Genomic DNA, 23,003 nt, shown 5'->3' on the forward strand with positions numbered 1-23,003 from the left:
ACGCTGGTGTAGAAGTCTATTTAATCCAATCAACGTCACACCATTTTGTGCAAAGTAACTCTTGACCATTTCGAACTCGCCAAAAACATAAGAGTACACCAACTCTCCCCCCTCCCCACATGAAGAGTACCATCGTGTGTCCTTCCGGGGATTCCCATTTTAATCTTATTCCCTTGGCATCTTTGCTTCAAACACGTGGAAATGACCAAGACTCAACCGTTTCCCACGCAAGTCAACCCTCATTAAGGGAGAGCCAAGTTTCTGAAATACCTACTTGCTAACTGCAACTTTCAGCAAGGGCGATTTCCAACAAGGAGGCAGACAGGGGGAACCTGTCCACATGTGCAATAAAGCTACCAGGTGCAGGGGCAGGTTTAAACTGCAGCCCGCCCCCTTTTCTTTCTTACCAGATGGGGTTGCAGCCCTCCCCGCTAACCATTCTGCTTTGGTATTTGAGCAAAGGGCAAAACGCCACTCCCTTTGCACTAACGCTGGATGGAGAGAATGGCACAGCCTCAAGATCAACCTCTTGAAAGGTTTAAAAGCTATGAACCAAGGAAGAAGGAAGGTGCAATCCTATGCATGTTTCGATAGAGTTGTCAGACTTTTTCTGTCGATAGCATGCATACGATTGGCTAAAAGTTGCTTGTTCTGGTGCTGAGATGGAAGGGTCCTTCCCCAGAGGAGGGGAGCATTTGTGTGTGTCCGTTCATCCCTTCCCCCAAAAGTCATGAAGTGCATGTGCTGGGGGGGCGGGGGGGAGCCAAAATCTCCTATCACAAACAGCAACCGTTCCTGGTTCCTGATCATTTCTGAACCTCTCCTAACACATCCTTGCTCACAAGCTGTCAGAACCGCAGTGTGTTTTAGGGGTGTTTGTCCGTCTAAGAAAACTGCTGTCCACGCATACTATTGCATAGTTCTTGGGCTGGTTTCGAAACGAACTAACAAAAAGGACAACGCCAGGGAGGCCACCCCTGTGGCGACAGCGCACGGCCCCCGAGAGCGGCGATCTCCGCCGAGCGCTAGCAGAGTTCAAAACATTTTGGGATTCAATCCCCTTCAAGTTAGCAGGTGAGAGAAAGAGAAAAGGACAGAGAGAGAGAGAGAGGAAGAACATTCAACTAGATCCTCAGCTTGCCAAATCCAGTTCCTCAAGAGGAGCACTTTGTCCAAAGCAGAGACGCTCTGGAGCACCACAGCAGCAAATACAGAGTTAAATCTCTTCTTTGGTAGCAGCTGTTTTTGGGGAAAGAGAAGGTGGAGGGCAGGAGGAGAAAGAGGAAGACTAGGAACGCGTCCACGTGCTCAGCATTAGCTATGGAACAGCTCCTTCACCTTCCTCACTTGTACATTAGGAACAAGTTGCAATTTCTTCCCCGCATGACCTAAAGCATGGGAGTGAGTGCATTGTTTTTGGCAAGAGAGAGAGAGAGAAAGCGAGACACGCAAAGAGAGAGAGAGAGAGAGAAGTCCTTTCTGTAGGTGGCCGGCCGCAGGCCACATTTCCGCCCAAGGGCATCACTGCGTAAGTTTGGACGCCTCTCCGTTGATTCCGCCGGCCCTTCCAGAGAGCCTGAAGAACGTTTCTCTCATGGTGGTGCGGCAGCGGTTGGTGAGTTCGTCTACGTCCTCGGCCGTCAGACCCGTCGTCGGGATGGGAGGCAAGACCTCGACCTGGATTTTGCCTGACGAGGGAAGAGGAGAGGCTGAACGGATCGTTCTCTGCACACAGCATATAAACAGATGCGTTTAATCATGGGCCCGGGGGCCAAATGCCAGACGCTGCTTTAGGGGCGATTGCTTCTCTGAGAACACACACCACAAATGGTGAAAGCCCTACACCCTCCCACAGATACTATCGCATAACATCCGTGGTTTGGTAACCTCCCAGCTCCTTCCACACTCTCTTAAAAAGCTGGGACCGGTGGGACTGGTTTGCTCAGTACTCTCTGCTGGGGGTAGACGGGCGAGTAGAGAAGTACGGATTTTTTAAAAATCCGCTCCCTCAGCGTTTCGCAGATTGTCAAGGATCTTTCATTCCGTCGTCCGCTCACTGCCAGAATCATTTTTAAGAGATCTATGGGAATTTTGTTCTGCTTGCAGAACTGCGCACCTGTGCTAACATTTCTCAGAATTCCCTGGGGCCCAGGGGTGGGGTGGGGTCTCTTATTTATGTACAGGCTGCTTTATGGACCCATTATACCAATTTACAGTTCTGCAAGAGAGAGAGAGGAAGGGGGGGACCCTTTTTGGTAGAAAGACACATCGGAAGAAACAGAGCTGTTACCGTACCGGATATAAATAGATTCTTTTTCCGGTTGTAAAATGAAGAGAAGGAGGAGTACACCACAGGAACAACTGGAACCTTGGGACAAAAGACACGGTGCAGAGTTAGCTACAGACCTCAAAAAAAGACCCGTGTGCCGTTTATTTATTTACTTAAGCGTTTTATACCCCTCACCTTTTGGCCCTCGCAAGGCAGCTGACACATTTCAAAATTATACAATAAACCAGTCTTCCCCAACCTCGTGCCCTCCAGCTAGGTGGGGGATGCTGGGAGATGTAGTCCAACACTACATCTAGAGGACAAAAGATTGAGGAAGATGGATGTACTTTTAACGACAGATTTAATGCCACGTTTTAAAATAGTCTTTTCCCATGCTTGAGCTGCTTGGACAGGGATCTCTTCTGGCCCGCCTGAGGTCCCAATCCAGCCCATCTGGAGTTCACCACGTGAGCCGCACACCTTTCCCCCAATTGCTGACCACTAGGCAGTTGCATGACTTTTGAGTATTCCCCCTCCCCTCATTTTAAAACGCTGAAATGTCTCTCCCAAGGGACAGCTTTAAGGGAGAGTTTTAAGCCACGGACTGACTCGGTCAGAACCTACATGATGTCTACACAGAACCGGATACTTTCATGCAACCATTTTTCAAACTACTCCGTTTCTCCCCCCCCTCCCCGCTTTTGGGACGGAACAGGCTAGAAAGTTTGAACCACGCGGTAACAATGGCAGCTTTCACAGCGTCCTTCTCTCGGCCAAGGTGAGTTACCTGCGTCTGGATGGCCAGGTGAAAAGCGCCCTTCTTGAAGGGTAGCAGGTCTCCGTTCCCATTCCTTGTGCCTTCTGGATAGATCCATACTTTGACCTGTGGGAAGGAAGAGACACAGCGACTGAAATGCTACATCCTGTATCAAGAACGGACTTGTAGAAGAACAATAGCCCTGGGGAACCAACCCTTCAAATGTAGATCACCACACTGCTATTACGTGCTTTCAGTCGGGGGATAGGAGGACATGAGAAGATAAGAAGAGCCCTGATGCTGGGTCAGGCCGAGGGTCCATCTAGTCCAGCACTCTGTTCACACGGGGGCCCACCAGCTGTCAACCAGGGACCCACAAGCAGGACACAGTGCAGCAGCACCCTCCCGCCCATGTTCCCCAGCAACTGGTGTATATGGGCTTACAGTCCTTTGTGCCTGGACAGCGTCGCGACCGAAGGAGTTCCTGGCAGCTACCCTCAAAAGAGCCGCTCTCAGCCTGAAGTTGGGCAAGAATTCCAGAACAATTAAACCCCACACATTCAGACACACTCCAAGTTCATGTCTATTTGTAGAGGTCTTGGAGAGACGCCCATACGAAACTACTCTCTTTGTAGGGCCGAAACGCCAGTACCACTACAAACTGGATGTGGCCAGCGCCGTCTTAAGGAGACGTTCCACCTTCTCCTCCTACATGAAGTGTGCAACAGTGTTTTCAAAAGTGATTTCAATTTTTAAGTCTTCCTAGATGTCCGATTTGGGCCGAAATGTGATTCATACATTTATAAATTTATAAATAACAGATAGGAAGTGTCTTTGGGCATATCTGGAATTTGCAGACAGTGTCATCGGTGCTCTCACAAAATGGCTGCCGCCAGCGCAAAAGACCCATTTGCAAAACTCCCGCCATAGCTCGCACGGCCGGTCACCAAACAGCTATTTCCCAGAAGGCAAAGTGGGGAGCCTAAACTAATTTGCTCAAGAAGCCAAGTACGAGGCAGAGGTGTGGATGGGCTAGGGTGTGAGCTCCAAAACACACAACTACTATTTTTGAAGCCATAAGTTTTCTGCTCCGGCACCCGTTTCACAGAAGGCTGGGTGGAGTCTAAATCCCCTATTAGTCCTTCACAGGCACAACAAAATGCCCATTTCACAACAGGCGAATTGGAGACGCTCAGAGAAACCCACTCAGGCAAACCACACGGAGCTCCAACCCTCCCCCCCCCACCCCCAAAATCAGGCAAAATAAACCGCCCAGAGAGCTTCAGCTATGGGGCAGCATATAAATGTAATTAAAAAAATATATACACATTAAAAACAAAACAAACAAACCAAACACACAAAACTGGGCTGGGCTAACTGGTGATAATAAAGAATGTATACAAAAATATCTCCGTGGAAGCAAAAAGAAGATATTAAGACAACAGGGGAAGGCAATATTATTGTGTCGCAATGTCTTTCAATACCAGAAGTAACCATTGCCAAGCAAAATGAAGCAACTCCCACACACACAGATCAAAAAAATAAAACAAGAGAAAATGCCAAGTAAACACACACACGCACGCACACACACACACACACACACACACACTTTTGAAAAACTTGAAAAAATGAAGCAAAACACGTGTTCACACACACACACAAAATGACCACCAGGTGAAAGAGACACACATCAGATTTACAGTAAAAAACCAACAACACAAGTACACAAGGCAACGCCCCCCCACAAGCCAGACGAAAGACACATCACACCAAAACCAAGCAACATTAAAAAAACAGGCAGGGCCTCCGCCCCAATCTACACCCCCCCACACACAGAGCAGAGGCTGAAACACGCACACCCTTCCAGCCAATTTGCCTTCGAGGTGCATTCAAAGCCACAAACCAGCCTCTCGCCCCTGCCCCGCAACGGGCACCAAGTGCGAAAGCTGCCACGTTTAGGGGAATCGAGAGGAACACCGTCGACCGAAGAGGTGCCAACGCGCTCCGCCGCCGAAGCGTTTCCACCCGTCGAAAACCCATCCTCCCGCCACGCTGGCACACTCACGTTGTCCTGGACCATGGCTTGGCCGACGCCAGACATCACTGACTTGGCGTTGCTCGTGCTCTTGCGGTTGATGAAGATGACGCCGCCCAGGTACATGATGAGGCCCACCGAGCCCATGTACAGAAGCTCTCGCTTTCCGATCTGGACGCAGCGCTCGGGAAGGATTTCCATCAGCCCTGAGGACGGACGGCGACAGCCAGGACGTTAAAAGCCGGCCGGAGTTCGCTCTGCGGGGTTCGCCAATCCCACACGGTGGGGTTCCCTCTTCACGTACCCATCGATAATGAACATGGGAGTATCCCAACGGGCAGCATCCCTTGTGCACGTGCAAAGCACCACTAGCGTGTCAAGAACGAGCGCCTCTGAAGGCAACCCCGGAAGCCCGGGGGAAATGTGTCCCCTGCGGTGAGCTCCCCTGACCTGCCTCGTTCTGGAAATGAGCGCTTTCTCGCGTTCCCAGTTGTGAGAGGAAGCGCAAGCTTCCTGTCGTGTTACCCGTCCCGCTAGCACACGGGCAGCGCTGGAAACTGCCTACGGATCTCCCCCCACCAGAAACCCATGCTCCAACAAATGGAGGAGGTCGCAAAAGACTTAGCATTAAAGAATTTGGAGGCCAGGTTTGTGGATAAGAATCCAAGTGAGGTCTTGGTCCTTCCGTATTAGAAACATACGCTCCCCGGATTTCTTCATTTCAGCATGATCGTCTAAAGGAGTCGTTTCTATTGCTGCTGGAAATCAGAAATCCTCACCCATCTCCTGCCCATCACCCAGAAATCTTCCAGTAAATCCAGGCCTGTCCTTTGCCCATTCATGCCCTAGACCAGATTTTTGGACCTCTGGCTCCCAGCATTCCTGACCGCGAGCGAGTGAGACATGCATGAGAGTGAGATGTGTGTGAGAGTGAGACGTATGTGAGAGTGAGAGGGCTGAATGTGCACATGTGTGCATACATGCATATGTATGTGATCCACGGCATCCTAATACAGCCCTCAGGCCCAAAAAGACTGTGCACCCCCTGCCCTACACCCTTGGGGCCCAGACACCTGAGACCCACTGGGTGCCTTTCTGAGCTTCTCACCCATCATATCCAGAATGCTCTGATGGTTCGAGACAATGACACACGGCCCCTCAATCTCAAAGTTCTCCAGACCCTTCGCCTCGAACCGCAGGCCGTAGAGGTACTTGAAGCTCCGGACCACGTTTTTGATAATCCTACAGGCAGAGGAGAGGAAGAGGTCAGACACAAGAAGCCACAAAAACGTCTCTGAAATGGAATTCGGCCATCAGACCGCAAGAGGCTCAACACCCCTGAACGAAGTGAATGGCAATTGGGGGAAAGGGATCGTGGCCTTCGAGGGAATTCCAGCACGCCGGGTTGGAATGCCAGCCAGGGTGGATCTGGCCCATGGGGTCCAGGTCCCCCACCCCTAATTTACTGCCCAGGGTGGCACGCCAAAGATAAAGAGTCTCCTTTTCTAAAATGAGACTCCGATTCATTCGTGCAAAGACTGGTTTTAAGCAAGGCAGCAATGGCGACACGCGAGCCCTTTGTGCCGAGGGGAGATGAAAGAGCTTCTCTCCACACCTGAAGAGGCACCTGGACCTCTTGCTCTGCACCTGAGAACGCTCCCTGGGAGGCCACATGCTTGAGTTGCCACAAGGCAGAGATCAAGGGCTCTCTGACGCTCTCTGCGCGGCTTTCAAGCTCCTCAATACCTCCCTCCACAAACGTTCAATGAGCTTAAGAGGACACCACTGTTTGTGCTGCTCTGTCCTTCGCTGCTGGTATCTTCTGGGCCCCATTCCAGGCCTTTGTCTCCCGGCCCCAGCACCACCAGCATTTGAACACGGGACGGGGTGGGTGTGTTGCCTTTCAAAAATTGTACAAGTCCCTAGAATGGTTTGAATAAAGTTTTGCACTTCTATTAATACAGCCATTCTCGAACCAAGGAATTCCAAAGACAGAGAGCCACTCAAGATATTCTATTCTATTTCCTGTGGACTGAATAAGGACAAAAGGTTGTTGAGCCATTGAAGATATTCTGTTTTATTCCCTGTGGTTTGAACATGGACAAAAGGTTGTTACTGTTTTTCAATCGCACTACATAGGTTAATTGGCTCACCGTTGCAAAGAAGTCTGTGTTATCACCCCAGGACATTTTATGAATGGCAACTGTTAAAGAAATGGTCGCTGTCTCTACTTTTTGCATCCCGGCGTCCTCCGACAGAACAGTTTACAGCTTCCCTTTTCCCGGCATGTGTACACGCCCATAAGTATGTGTACAAGACTGGCCAATTAAGGATAATACGTCATGCATCTCATGGAAGCTTAAGCCAAAAGCTTTCATGAGATGAAAGCTGGAACACGGCATTAAGAACAAGGATGGAGAACTTTCAACACAAAGGCTAAATCCATTTCCAGAGAAAGTCTCAGCATGAGAATGGTGTGGGTGGGGACGTCTTACTTCAATGGTCAGTGGGCCAAAATGCCAGAGCCATTTCAACCTTTTAGGATGGGGGGGGGGGACTGCACAAAAACAGGGAAAGCATTCATTGACAGTATGGGGAACGGGGGAGGAGCCAGGGGCGTGTCCACCAAAGATTGGCAGGCCAGATTTGGCCACGAACCAAAGTTCCCTATGCCTGGTGCAGGAGATCAAACACACCCGGGGTTCTGCAGGAGCCACAAAAAAGAGGCAAGTTTTCCCAAGACACGGGAAGAAAGGATGCTGCATAGATTTATTTATTTTATTTATTTATTACACTTATATACTGCCCCCATAGCCAGGGCTCTCTCTGGCCGGTTCACATAGATCCCAGGAAGAAAGCAACATTTGCATTTCAGAAGCCTCAGGGCAGAAAATGGTGCAGCATCTGGGAACCAGCCCGTCGAGTCTGGGAGAAGATGATTTTGCAGCTCATGAAAAGAAGAAGATTATAAATGAACGAAACAGAATAAATTAATAGAACACCCTGGAGTAGAATCAGAACATAAAAGACGGAAGAAGGAGGAGGAGGAGGAGGAAAGTGGCCAAGCTTAAGGAGGAATGAAGAGGGTCTATGAACTAATACTTATGTGGGGTTTTTCTGTTCTTTTTTCTTGTTATCTTCTGTTCCTTCTTTTTTTGTATTTTTGAAAATTATTTATATATAGATTTTGCGTCTAAACCTGGCTATTGCAAAGTGTTGCCTGCTTGGCATTCGGAACATTCTACGCAATTCCCACTCTTCTTCAAACTTCTACGAAATGACTCTCCCCTCTCTGAACCAAACGGATGGCAAATGGTTTTTTTTTAATCAATGCTAAATCCCTGTTAATTAAGCTGCTTTATTCTCTCTCTCTCCCTCTCTCTCTCTCTCTCTCTCTCTCTCTCACACACACACACACACACACACACACAGAGTGTCACAGGATCATGTAAGATGCTTTGGGTTCCATGGAGGAAAAATGGGCAGGATAGAAATGAAACAATAAATAATAAAAGAAATAAACTTTGCTGCTACAATCGCATGAAAAAGAATTTTCACAAAGGCCTTTCAACCTTTTAGAATGTGTGTGTGCGGGGGGGGGATATGAACAAATGACAGGAAACCATCAAATCCACCCTGTGTAGGGTGAGGATCCGGCCCTCTGGGTTTCCCTATGTAGCCACGCCCCCTTCCCTTGGCTCCTCCCCCTTTCCAGACTGGTCGGTGAAAACTACAAAGCAGGCTGCTATAGCAGATTGTACGGGGCAGGCACACCTTGAAGCTGCCCCCCAGTCCTCAAACTGGGGGCCCTGGAGGTGTCCCAAATGTGGGTGTCTCTTCAGGTAAAGGAAGTAGATTTGCAAATAACCACTGGCCACTTGAAGCAAATAAAAATCACAGTTAGGCAATTGAGTTTTCGGCAACAAGGCAAGACGTCATACATCCCCTTTCATGCAACTTGAATGGGCATCTTTTCTCATTTCCTGAGCCACAATAAGAGGTCGGGGCAAAGATTGCCGGAAACCACGCGAGTGCCCAAAACGCCACCACTTTACGCGAGTTGGAAAGGCGAGCAGCAGCGCTTCCAAACCCAGAGGGAAGGGCCGGTTACACATTACCCCAATGACAAATCCGCACACAGCGACCCTTCCGCCACCGCCCTGTTCTCACCCGAGGGAGGGCAGGGTCCACTTTGCAGCGCTCAGCCGGTGCTCAGGCCTTCGCCTCTTTGGACATAAGCCAGGGAAGGCTATTATCCTTCTGCCGGCAGGCAAAGACGTCCTTATTCAGGCAAAGAGGTTTGGTCTGTTGCGAAAGGTGTTTTCTTTTTTGGTTCCAGGTTCTTCTTTTCCTTGTTGCGTTTTTAATGCGTATGTTTTTCTCTTGTGGTTTCATTCAGGTTTTGTTTGCAGGCTAGATCTGATCATTAACCGCCTGGAGCACCATTTTGGGGGCAGAGGGATGGGATATAAAATAAATAAATGACCGGAAGAGAAAAATGAAAATAAAGAAGACAGAGCTGCTATACAAAGTAATAAAGTAATGTCTGATTTGGCCAGTGGAGTAGGCCAAGTGGCAGGTAGGAAACCAGCAGGCGGTATTATTTGCTCCCAGCATCGGATAAACAGAGACAGATAGGATTCTGCATTGAGCTGTCATGTCTGGAGGCCTAATGACACATGATGGGTATTTGGGGCGGGGGGGGAAAATGTAATAAAACAAAACCGGTGTTAGACTGCATATCCCAGCATCCACAGCTTAACACACACACATTCACACACGCAGGTTCGGACGTGCCACTTATGAATCCAATCCGGTGTTGTCTTGATAGTCGCTTTCCCCCACTCCCAAAAAATCAGAAGAACCTAAATTTCTGGCATGTTCATAGCCAAGAGAAGATGGAAAAACCAGACGGTCAGGATTTTCTGAGGACGCATTTTCAGATTTCACCCTCCTTTTCAAATAGGAGGAGTTTAAGACACAGCAACAGTAATTTATTTATTACATTTTTATACCGCCCAATAGCCGAAGCTCTTACTGCTGTGCTATTATTATTATTATTATTATTATTATTATTATTATTATTATTATTATTATGCTCTCAGGCAGGGGGTGAGTGAGAGAGAAATAAAAGGCCCTTAACAGTTACTTTGCTAGCTGTGGTTTCTATTATTATTATTATTATTATTATTATTATTATTATTTGCGTGTTCTGATTTTGTTTTAATTCAATTTGTTTTCAATTGCATTGACAATGCTTATTTTTAACTTGGTTTCAGGCTTAAGCATCGTTTTTTGTGTGGAAATGCAAGGAAACGAACAAATAAAGGAATACATCCCTTGTGCAGAGCAACTGGGGGTGCTAATTTGGGGGTGGAAAAGGGAAAAACAACCCTCTTCCTCTAGCCAACTTCCTGCCCAGGAGGACAGATCTGCACAAATGTAAACAACAGGTTGATTTATTAATGTTACTTATGTACTGCTTCGTATTTTAAAAATCTCCAAGCAGATTTCATTTAATTTTTAATCGAAAATGCAGTTGTAATAGAACCTGGACGACGGCAGAAGTTCAAAAAGCAGGTATGCAAAGGTTTAGCAGAAAGTTGCAATGCATCAAAGGCTTGGTACGTTCCGCAACAACAAAAAATTATTTGTTTGCTCTCTGGCTGAACCAGAGTCACTTCCACCATATTTATTTATTTTATTTATTTATTTATCATACTTATACCCCGCTCCTCAGCCAAAAAAGGCTCTCGGAGCGGCTTACACTTAGCAAAAAAGACAGTCCCTGCCCTCAGGCTTACAGTCTAATAAAGACCTGACACACAAGGAAAAGGAGTCCAGGAGGGAGGGAGGGAGGATTGGCTTCTTGGCTTTGCCCTGATGGCTCATTGATCAGGAAAGACAGGTTGCCTACCTGTAACTGTCGTTCTTCGAGTGGTCATCTGTGCAGTCACACATTATGGGCGAATAACAAGCTCACTTACTGGAGGAGGGCGGTGTCAGACGAGGTGTTTAAAGGATTGCCGATAGCACAGTACGCCCAAATGACATCCTCGAATGTCCAGGCGATAGTCCAAGCTATGGTTAAGCAAAAGCTTCTGAACTCATTGTTGCCACTGAAGGAGGAAGGGAGAATGGGAACTCAGGCCTCAGGTAATGCTAGGTCAGTTCCTGTTGTGATAGACCACGGTTTACTGTGATGTCTAAACACAGCCATTGCCTAAAACTGACATCCCAAGGAATCATGTCCCAGTGTTTCCAGTGACCTTCATGTCTACCCGGTGCCTGTTTACACTTCCCTGTGCCTGTTCGCATTCTCCTTCCCTCTTTATTGTTTACTACAACTTATTAGATTGTAAGCCTACGCGGCAGGGTCCTGCTATTTACTGTGTTATCTGTACAGCACCATGTACATTGATGGTGCTATATAAATAAATAAATAAATAAATAAATAAATAATAATAATAATAATAATAGATAGTGACTGGCAAACATGAGGGGCGTTGAGCAGGTGGCCGCTTTACAGAGGTCTGGGATGGGAATCCCTCTTTCAAACGCTGTAGAAGTAGCGACCCCTCTTGTGGAATGGGAGCGCACTTGACCCTCAAGGGGCAGGCCGACAAGGTCATAAGCCAGTTTAATAGTCTGTACGACCCAGGAGGATATTCTTTGAGAAGAGACTTGTAGACCTTTCTGTTTGCCACCATAACAAACAATCATTGGGATTTCCGAAAAGAGGCTGTTCTAGATTGATAGAAGGCGAGGACACGTCTAACATCTAGTGTGTGAAGAGTTGACTCCAAGGGAGAGGTCGGGGAAGGAAAAAAACTTGGCAGAGTGATATCTTGGCTGAGATGGAACGACGAGACAACTTTAGGAAGGAAAGCCGGATCTGGCCGGAGGACCACCTTGTCGGCGTGGAAGACCATGTATGGAGAATCTATGCGTAGTGCGGATAATTCTGAAGAATGTCTAGCAGAAGTAATGGCGACCAGGAATACAACTTTAAATGTTAGTAAGCGGAGGTCTGTAGTCGCTAGTGGTTCAAAGAGCTTGCCTGACAGTGCGTTGAGGACTACAGAAAGGCTCCGTTGTGGAACAAAAGAACGTATGGGAGGAATACTATTCTTCATTCCTTTCATAAAACGTTTAACTAACAAGTGTGTGAAAACGGAACAACCTTGAACAAATTGGTGCGAAGCAGAAATTGCTGCTAAATACACTCTAAGTGACAAAAATTTAAGTCCCCTTTTAAAGAGTGAATAGAGGAAAGGATAGTGGAAATGGGTGCTGAAATGGGGTTCTCATTCCTTGCCATAGCAAAGGAACAGAAAGATTCCCATTTTGTAGAGTAGGATTTTCTAGTCGCTGGCTTTCTTGCTGCCAGTATCATGTCCAGTATCGGTGTAGGAACTGTTGGGTGTTTTACTGTGGTTTTAATTTTTGTGAACTGCCCAGAGAGCTTCGGCTATTGGGCGGTATAAAAATGTAATAAATAAATAAATAAATAAGGAAGAGATTGTTTGTCTAGCACGCCCTTATCCTCCAGGCTGTTAGATTTAGGGTAGAGGCATCCGGGTGAAGGATGTGCCCCTCCTCTCTGGAGATCAGATTGTGTCGATGGGGAAATCTGATGAACTCCGCTGATGACAGTTTGAGAAGCGGTGTGAACCACAGTTGCCTTGGCCACCAGGGGGCTATTAGTATGGCGTTGGAATGGTCCTTGCGTAGCTTCACTACCACTTTGGAAATGAGGGGTAGACCAGTTGTCCCGACCAGGTCATTTGGAAGGGGTCCCCCAGGGATGCTAATCTGCGGCCTGCCCACATGCAGAAGCGGTTGCAGGTGGCATTCTTTGGTGACGCAAACAGGTCTATCGCTGGACGACCCCACGCACGGAAGATCATTGCGAGTGCGGTCCTTGAACATCGTGAGGGAGAGGCTGGCGAGAAATCGTTTCCGATGGTGGTGGTTGGAAGCAAGGGTAGGCTGGATGTAGCTGTCTCTCATAATAATAATCTTGATCCCTACGGTATCTCCATTCGTCCCAGTAATGTGGGCGATACGGAGGGGGTGACCAGTCAGCATAGTGGTCGTGTCTTCTTACAGGCGAATGGGAACGTTCGCCGTATCTTGATGAAAATGAACATCGATGACCAGAGATCTCCAATGCGATCGAAGTCAGAGAAAAATCACGGGGGCGCAGGTGTGGAGACGTCACTCGGTACCGATGGTCCCTGCTGTCGACTGGAAAAGGTGATCCCTCACGGTACCGAGGAGAGGAAAGTCCTTGCCGAGATAGTGGCCATACGGGGAAAGCTGTAGCATTGTCTAGAGAAGAGTCCCTAAGTTCCCCTTCTGAGATGGATGCCCTTAGAGGCGGTTCCTCCACCGGTACCGTAACTATCTGAAAAGGAGACGTTACCGGAGAATCCATTGCTCCCTCACACCATGGAGACGTCAGCGTCAGTAGCGTTAATACCGGTGGTGAGCTTGGTGCTGTTCGCCTCAGTATCGAAGGAGACTTCGGTAGCGAGAGCCTCGGTATCGGGCTTCTCGGTATCGAGGAAGACTCGTTGACCTTTTTTTGCCATGCTTCGTCTTAAGTTTGCTCTTTCTCTTATGTGGCTCATCACCCACGTTATGCTCCCTAGCCCTCTTAGAGAGCTTCTTTGCCGCCTTAACGGAGGAACTGCGAGTTGGAGCGGGTGGGTCCAGCAAGGCTTCACTCCATATAGGAGGAGGCTGGGGCAACGACTCCATTTCCTTTGGAGGAGTAGAAGCTCGAGCGGGTCTCAGTGGATCTACTACCGCCAGCACCCTTTCCCAGAGAATCGCCCTAAGGCGATCTGAGCAGTTTTTCCTCGCTTGCCTCAAGAATTTCAGGCAAAAGACACAGGATTCCACAATGCGTGCTTCTCCCAGGCACAAGAAACACAACGAATGTCCGTCGGTGGAAGATATTTTTTTGTCCACAAGTAGTGCACTTTTTGAAAAACGCCTTTAGTGCCATAGGCACCTACTAATCTTAACTAAAAGTAGAAACAACAATTTTTATTTATTTATTTATTTAGGTAGAGAAGATAGAAAACTGGAGAAATAGAATTGAAAGAAGGAAGTTTTCAGCACAAGTAAGTATAACTAACCAGAAGTTTCACAAAGAGCTGTTGACCCACAGGCAGTTGAAAAGAACTGAGGGGTTAGGGCAGGAAACCCCAGGCATGCTCAGTGGACGGTGGGGGAGGGCTTCCTGCCCAAAAATGTTTTCAGCTAGCGCAGAGCCCATGATGTGTGATGCACAGAGACCACGAAGAAGAACCAGGAACACACACCTCAAAAGGAATCCAGCCGTATTTGGTATCCCTTGCAGAAACAGGGGGAAAGGTGGCACGGGAATTGGTTCCCTCCAGAGCCACGGGGAAGTGTCTGCATCCTTCCGACGCTCCCTCTGACCATGTGAAGTCACCACATTTAGTCACCGTCAAATTGCAGCGTCCCCAACCTTCACCTAGTACTGAGTCATGGCCACGATAAAGGAAAGATCTCCGTCGTAAAGGCAGACCGGATGATTGCAACGCTGCTGTCACCCCAGTGACCCATCACCTTGCCTGCTCAGTGAGGATTGCCACATTTCGCATGCACAAAGCTCCTTTCTCCTTGAGGTTTTAGCTTTTTAAAAGAACAACTCTCTCAGGCATCGTAAGAACGCATGTTTAGTGCTTCTGAGCTCTCTGCTCTGCTGCTGGTTTTAATTTGCTTTTATGCTGCGGTGATGGTTTTATCTCACCTTTCGTCTTTGTGTTTTAGTTTTTTAAAAATGTTTGCACTGTAGGTTTTTAATGTATTATCCGCCATCCAGAGAACTTTGGGTTTGGGGTGGTTCAAAAGTATTGTGAACAAATAAACACATGAGGACAGGGTGCTCCTGACTATCTGGTTTCTTATCAGAAGCCCTCCTTTATCACGTGGAAAGAATAGCGTGGAACTTTGCCTCCTGCACCTCAGCCACGGCCCAATTGGATTTGGCCTCATTCAGACACAGCTCCTGAGCCACCAAAATCAGGGCCAAAACAGACATGGCTTTAGAACCGGTATCTAGCAGCAACGGCTTTCGTTTCTTTTTACTCTGCAGTGGGCACAGGGCTCCTGATTCAGGCTTTGAAGCCTTTCTACCAGCCATGCCGGCATCCCAATCCAAATCAGGAGCCCTGCATCTACTCTAGAGTAAAAAAAAGTTTTTTAAAAAGGCATAGCCGCGCGATACAAATTTAAAGTAACATTATTATTATTATTTATTATTTATTTATTGCATTTCTATACTGCCCAACAGTTGAAGCTCCCTGGGCGGTTCACAAAAACTAAAACCATTCAAAGTATAAAACAAACAGTATAAAAACATGGTATAAAATACACATTAAAAATTGATTAAAAACATACCATACAAGATTAAAACATTTTTGAAACATTAAAACATCTTTAAAACATTCTAAAATTTCACTGGATAAGCCTGCAGGAATAGATCAGTCTTCATTGCTTTTTTAAATTCTAAAAGACCGTCAAGTTGATGAATTTCCTCCAGCAGGCCCTTCCACAGTCTGGGAGCAACGGAAGAAAAGGTCCTCTGGGTAACAGTTGTTAATCTAGTTTTGCTAGCTGAGGTAGATTACTGTAGATGTTCTATAAGTTAGCAGTTATAAAAGAAGACTTATATTGAGTGAATTCCTTTGTTTCTTTAGTCACCTTGATTCATTATTACGTATGCTTTGATTTTGTTAACTTCATTTGCAAATAAAATAAAATTCCGCAGGGGTGGGGGAAATGCAGCATACGCCCTAGATGGTTTCGCTATTCATTGCCTTCAGTATCAGAGGTAATATATGCCTCTGTACACCAGTTGCTGGGGAACATGGGCAGGAGGGTGCCATCGTGCTCTTATCCTGCTTGTGGGCTTCCTGTTGGGATATTCGGTTGTACCCTGTGGGAACAGAAGCCTGGACTGCATGGATCCTCAGTTTGATCCAGCGGGGCTCTTTGTATATTCTTAAAGAAAATGCAAAACGCTCAATTCCTGAAGGAAGGACCCCAAATCCAGCACTTGGCTCCAGCCGCAACGCCTTTGCCAACCTTCTAAAAGCTTCCTGTAAAAAGCAGGTGCAGAAGCAGCTCCACCTCAGCAGTTCCAGAGTTGCTGTACCTGAATCCCTCCGTCAGGTTTTCCACATCAGCAGAATAAGAATCCCACTTTGCATTGGTTCACATCTTCCACAGAAATCTCACCTAGCCAGCTCCCCTGGTTGCAGAAGGACACACAGTAACTTCAGACCTTGGCACAGCTTGGCATTGAGCAACTACCTGTTTGAAGAGCCGGGCCCTACTCTTGAGTTTCCTCCAAGGGCGGATCCCTCAAGCCACGGGAGGCCTTGCAATTGTGCAAGCGAAGGACGGCAGGCTTTAGAGACGATTACTGCCGGATGAAGCAGAGTCACCTACACAGTCACCAGCGGCTCCTCATTATCTCCTGGGATCCTAAAATTAGAAATCCCTCAAGAAATAGCTGGGCCTATTTTTATAGCACGAAATGGGTTCTTCCATCCTCCAAAAACGCACGTCTTTTAAAAACATGTGTTATGTTTCTAACAAAAACATATGTGTTTATATATAAATATTCACAAACACCAACATATGTTATGTGTTCTATGTGTGTTCTATGTGTGTATAATACTTAGCGTTTGTGTGTGTATAATCTTCTGTAAACAGCCCAGAGAGCATCAGCCATGGGACGGTATAGAAACAGACACACGCATACGACTACAGCACTAACACGTATACATCTGATAATACACACTGTGTTACATACATGCCACACACATATCACACTCATGTGAAGAATGACAGTATGACACCATGGCCTTCATTCATTTCCTATGTTCAATTTTTATATATATAAAATTAGAACCATGCACCGTGTATTTTCTAATTAATATCCACAAACACACAAAAATGCATGCATTAGAAGAAATGTGTACAAGAACACATGCATACACATTTTCATGTGGGCTTTGAAAAACAAATACTGAAAGTTCAAGATGATCCAGACTTGGGAGCTGCTATGTAGGGCAATTTATTGTAGATATTCTATAAAAAAAAATCAGTTGTAGCTAAGATTTATAATTAGTGGATTCCTTGGTTTCTTTAGTGAGTTTGATTTCAAAACAAGATAAAATTTCATGACAAAAAATACACACATTTTATACAACACACACACACGTCATTCCAAAATCCATGAGAGTGTCATACCTTTATGAGGCCAATCAAAAGATCACCCCAAATGTGCAGGCTTCTGAGATCTTTTCATAAGGAAAGATGAGGCGGAGGAAAAAAGGGAGGACTTGATGGGTTTACAGGGTTTGCAAGTTCATGTCTTGAACATTTTGGGGGAACTTTGGGTTAGCCCTGATAAAGGTAACACACTAATATGGTGTTTGGATTTTCTTCTTGGAGCCAACATGGCTACCTTCGTTTGTTTTCGTGCGACAGCTATATAAAAGAGATTTCTACAAGTAACTGGTTACAATGAAGACAAACACTTTCTCTTGTTCCTCGCAAATCTCAAAGCTAAACACAAATTCCTGCCCCTGCCTGTTCTTTTCAATAAAACATGGAGCAAATGAAGCCAACATTCCAGAAAAGTGACACACCCATGGGTGAGCTTTGCACAGCCCTCGCTGCAATCACCCAGCAGACCCACGCAAAGCACCAGACAGGGAGCCCTGTGCAGTTTGGATGAAACGGAAATGTCGCCACACCTTGTAAAAAACCTGCATATTTATCGGGGACCTCAGCTTCGGAGAGAGACACTTCACTACTTTCTAAAGCCGGAAAACCATAGGAGAAAATCTGGGTTTTTTAATTAAATTTATAAGTGAACTCACTAAGCAAGGGGGCTCATGGAACGTGTGTTTCCCAAGTGCCTCCCAGAACCTGGAGCTAGCACAGATGCTTTCGCACAATTAAATCCCGGGAGCAGGAAACAAATATATAATTAAAACTAATCATTAAAAACTACAGCAACACAGACACGTCGTCTCCACCTATCATTGTAAGGCTAGGGGAGACGGGACTACACAGGCCTCCCACGGGACTGAGTTTCAGAGCCCAGGGCACTAAGAATAGGAACACTGCAAGGTGCTTTTCACAGAGCCAGACAATGGGTCCATCTATCTCAGTATTGCCGACACTGACTGGCAGCAACTGCTCTCCAGGGTTTCAGTTTGGCGTTTTTCCAGCCCCACCTGGAGACGCTGCCAGGGACAGAAACTCAGAGCTTTTGCATGCACTGAGCTGTAGCCATTCCCTCTAAAAACAAAGTGAAAATTCTAGTCCTCATAGTCCTGATAAAGGGGCTACTTTAAAGTGGAAGAGAGGAAATCGCCTTCTTTTGAAGCAGGCCCTTGATCCATCTAACTCAGTATTGTCGACACTGACTGGCAGCAACGGTTTTCTAGAATGTCAGGCAGGAGTTTTTCCAGTCCTAGAAACCCAAAGCATTTTTGAAACAAATGAACAAATGAAACTTAAGTCTATTTTTTGGCTTGATGGTCACACCTGCAACCCAGAGAGACAACTGTTTAAAAATGGCAGTTTATTGACGAGAGACACCTTGGAAACTTCACAAAAATGTACAAAGTCAGGAACTCAGAGGAGTTGGCATGGTACTGCTGAAAAAGCTGATATAATACACATAGTGGAAATGAAAAGAAGTGAACAGATTTTGGAAAATGGTTGAGTAGAGTTTGCAATGAAATATTTCAACTACAATTAAAGCTGGACCCATTGCGATTTCAGCTTCATTATATAAACGATATATCCTGGTTAGTGCCTAAAAAGGTCATTTTTACAGTTGAGTGCAGTAACGGGAACCTAGGTAGAATTGGTGAGATGCCTGTACTGGTGTCGTGTCGTGGTTTTTTTTTATTTGGAAGGCCAGATCTTGAGAACACACCTGTAAAACGTTGATCCCAAGGCTCCAGAAAGCTGGAGCAAGAGCCAGTCTGAAAAGCAATTTAATTTAGGCTCGCTACAAGTATTTCAAGAGTCTCTCTGCAACTATGAGGGCTGGATGGTTCAAATGAATAAACCCCAGGTTTCTAAAGAGCTCCAAAACAACGCACAGGTTACGCAAGGCAACTTTAAAGGCTGACCGTCCCGTTACTTACAGCTTCAACAGGGCCAAATACACAGTGCAGATGTCTTGAACAAGTTTGCAGGCAAAGTAAGCACCGAAAAAAGCACTACAGAGCCTAGATGAATTTACAGCGGCATTTGCTCTCTTCTCTCTCTCTGTGTGGTGGCTCAGAAATGTTACGTGGGTGGGTTTTCCTCCACTTTGCACCGTGATGGAATTTTCAAAGCGAAAACTACAAACCCAAAGCATTTAAAAACAAACAAACAAACAGACGAAACAAGTCTATTTTGGGGGTTGATGGAACAGAGTATGTCAACTTTGGAGCTCAGCCAAAGAATGACCAAAAAACAAAAAAATATCCCACAGGCTGATTAAGAAGCAGTACGCAGGTATGCATTCACTCCCATTGTTTCGATTTATAACGACCAGGAGAACCACAACAACACCACAGAAGTGGTTCATCTCTGTACACGCTCTCTCCTTCTACTGAAACTTCGATTGTAAACTCCCTGGGGCAGGGAACTGTCACGAAAGGTGTAATCCTATGCCTGTTTAGACAAGCAAAAAGCCCTACAACTCCCAGCATTCCCTGGCAGGCTGGGGAATGCTGGGAGTTGTAGGACATTTTCTGTCTAAACAGGCATAAGATTACACCTTCATTCACTCACCCACGCTGAGGCTTTTGGCAGGTTTAATTTAGCCAGAAGCAACGTGGACGTGAACCAGCCAACGGACACACCGTTTCTGCAGCAACAGAAGGGCGCAGCAGTGCAAAGTCTCTGGCGGGTCACATTCTGTCTTGCTCAGCGCCGCACGGAAGCCAGGGGTGCAAGGAAAAAAATGCACCCTTCAGCCAGGCGCTCAGAGGAACCCTCGGTGGTGGTGGTTTTTAATGGGTGGGGAAAGAGATTTGAGGGAGTGACAGATCAACACTTCTAGACAAAGAAGTAAAACAAATAACTAGGCTGGAGATGTTCCCCCACCCCCTTCCCAACTCTTCTCCAGGAAGAGCCAGGATTGCAAACCCGGAAGTGAGAGGGAGGGAGGGAGAGAAACAAGGAAAGGACCCTATAAATGCAAGCAAAAGTGAAAGTTGTTGCCAGAGACTTTGCTGGAAGCAGAAAAAGGGAAGAAAAACAGGAGCAGCAGCAGCAGCAGCAGAAGGGGGAGGAAGACATGGGGAGAGTGTTTACAAGCATTTGGGCAGCAAGAGGTATAAGGCAGCCAGCCTTTCTCCCAACCTGGAGCCTTCCAGGTGTGTTGGGGGTGCAACAACAGCTCCCCCCCCCACATCTGGCGGCCACCAGGTTGTGGGCGAAAGGCTGTTTGTTGCAAAAGGAGGGTGACTTTTGCAAGCTGCCCTTGGCAGAGGTGGAAGCAACAACAACACCTCCCTTAAACCACGTGCCCAACCCAAGGCGTCCCAAACCCAAGGCGTCTCTGCCCCGAAGACGTTGCAGTCTCAAAACTAGGGCGGGGGCAGGGGAAAGTCAGGGATAAATTGACCTGCATTTATTGTTGCTAGTATTTTCGGCAACAAACTTTATTTTTGACCCCCTTCAGAAGCATTTGCAAAATCTACAATAGAAAGACAGGTAGTGCTTATAGTAATAGCAATAGTAGTAGCTAATAATAATGCTAATGAAGCGGCTAACCGCTAACAACGTTGCTGGAGAGACTCACGTCATGTTGTGCACGCTCCTGCCCCGGTTCCAGAGGAGGCAGGCGGGGACGGTGAAGGTGGAGGCGACCAAGCAGAGGACGCAGTAGAAGCCGATCTTCACCTGGCACTTGACCCGGGGGCTCAGCTCCATCAGCACCGGCACCAGCAGCAGGAGGGAGCCCCACAGGAGCCAGCTGGAGTCCATGCCCGGGGCCGGGAGGGCGCGTCTTGCGCGCCTGGCTGGAAGGCAGCGGAGCCCCGGGGGGGGGAGGAGCGCGCAGGGGGTCCGCGGGAGCCCTCCGGCTGGGGGGCGGCGAGCGCCTCGTGCCCCGAGGGCGCTGAAGCCGGGCTGCCCGGAGGAGGAGCCCTGCCCGGGAGACGCGCGCGCACCGACCGACCCGCCCGCCCGCTCACTGCGCAGCCTGCAAGGCACCGAGTTGGAGCAGGAGCGCGCGGAGCTGCCAGCCGGGAGGCGCGCAAGGGGCGCGGAGGCGGAAGAAGACGGGAAGGCGGCTCAGCCCGGCCCCGTCTAATCCCGTCCCGGCGCTTCGGGGGCGGAGGCGCCGCGCGGCCCGCCCTGCCCGGCCCGCCCTCTCCGCCCCCTTCGCCGGCGCGCAAATCGCGCGCGCTTGGCTTGGCTTGGCGAGATCGTGCGTCTTTTCTTTCGTTTTCTGCTTTTTAAAAAACTTCCTTCCCTCCCTCCTGCTCTTCGTCTCTGCTTCTTCCCCTGGTTTCTGAACTTTTTCTCTCTCCTCTTCCTCTCTTTCTTTCCCCGATTCTTTCCCTACTCTTTGCTTTTTTAATCTCCCTTCCTTCCCTGTTCTTTTACTTTCCTGTCCCTGCTTCTTCCTTTCCCTTTCTTTCTTCCTTTCTTTCTCTGCTGGCTGAGGAATGCTGGGATTTGTAGGACTTTTTTTCTTTCTAGACATGCATCTAGGATTGCACCCTAAGCCCAGCAAAAACAACCCCCCAAAAAGTTTACCCCACCCCCCACCCCCAGTGGTCTGGGAAGAACTAGATCGGGGTGCTAATTGATGGAGGAATGCATTTTATTTCAGATGCCTGGGGTGAGAAATGAACCCACTTTGGCACCTGTGAAATTCCAATAATTCCTAGTAGGAATTAGGAATTTCTTGGGACCACCATACCTGATGGAACGCCTCTCCCGACATGAACCTACCCGTACACTGCGCTCAACATCTAAGGTCCTCCTCTGAGTGCCTACTCTGAGGGAAGCTCGGAGGATGGCAACAAGGGAGAGGGCCTTTTCGGTGGTGGCCCCCCGACTGTGGAATGATCTCCCCGATGAGACTCGCCTGGCACCAACATTGTTATCTTTTTGGCGCAAGGTCAAGACTTCTCTTCTCCCAGGCATTTTAACAGCATTTAACAACATTAAGTTTGTTTTTAATGGACCCCAGAATTGTTGTTTTTAAATGGATACTGTTGTTTTTATACTGTTTTTTATGGTTTTGATGGTTTTTAAATTTTGTATACTTTTAATGTTTACCATTTTTAATTGCTGTAAACCGCCCAGAGAGCTTCAGCCGTGGGGTGGTATATAAATGTAATAAAATAAATAAATAAATAGTACTCCTTTCTAAATTTGCATATACAGATTAAAAAAAAACACCACATGCAGATATGTGTCTGATGGGCCACCAAATCTTTTAAGTCAAGAGCAACTTCCCTGGTCTGTATACACCACAGAACGAAAACAACGTCACTCCACTTGCTTAAAAATCTCTTGTCTTTTATCAGCATGCAGGGACTTCGCCACCAGAAATATTGTTATTTTTATTTATTATATTCCTATACTACCCCAGAGCTGAAGACCTCTGCTGTTGGTGGGGTGGGGTGGGGTGAGGTGGGTGAATCTCCACCCCTGCTCCCCATCTTTTTGAATCAAGTAATTAAATCTACCCCATTTGTTTTTTTTTGGGGGGGGGGGGGCTTGGACAGGAGCTATTCCTGGTGGGCCATGCCCCAAATAAGCGGCGGTGTCTGGCTAGTTTAGTCAAATCCTCTTTTTTGCCCCCTGCGGACTCCTCTTATGCCCCCTCTCAGCTCTCCCTTGGGTGCACGCAGCAG

General features: G+C 47.4%; 1 protein-coding gene across 1 annotated transcript; it reads right to left on the minus strand.

Moving 5' to 3' along the window:
• Positions 1 to 7: 7 nt before the first annotated feature.
• On the minus strand, positions 8 to 21,138 carry AGPAT2 (1-acylglycerol-3-phosphate O-acyltransferase 2). The gene is made up of 6 exons (XM_063144626.1): positions 20,933 to 21,138; positions 6,170 to 6,303; positions 5,092 to 5,267; positions 3,057 to 3,152; positions 2,296 to 2,368; positions 8 to 1,688 (listed from the first exon to the last, which is right to left on the minus strand). The coding sequence occupies exons 1-6, from the start codon at positions 21,115 to 21,117 to the stop codon at positions 1,522 to 1,524; spliced, it is 831 nt and encodes a 276-aa protein (XP_063000696.1). The 5' UTR covers positions 21,118 to 21,138; the 3' UTR covers positions 8 to 1,521.
• Positions 21,139 to 23,003: the final 1,865 nt, after the last annotated feature.

This window comes from Elgaria multicarinata, chromosome 19 (genome assembly GCF_023053635.1).
Source record: "Elgaria multicarinata webbii isolate HBS135686 ecotype San Diego chromosome 19, rElgMul1.1.pri, whole genome shotgun sequence".
Lineage (NCBI taxonomy): Eukaryota > Metazoa > Chordata > Lepidosauria > Squamata > Anguidae > Elgaria > Elgaria multicarinata.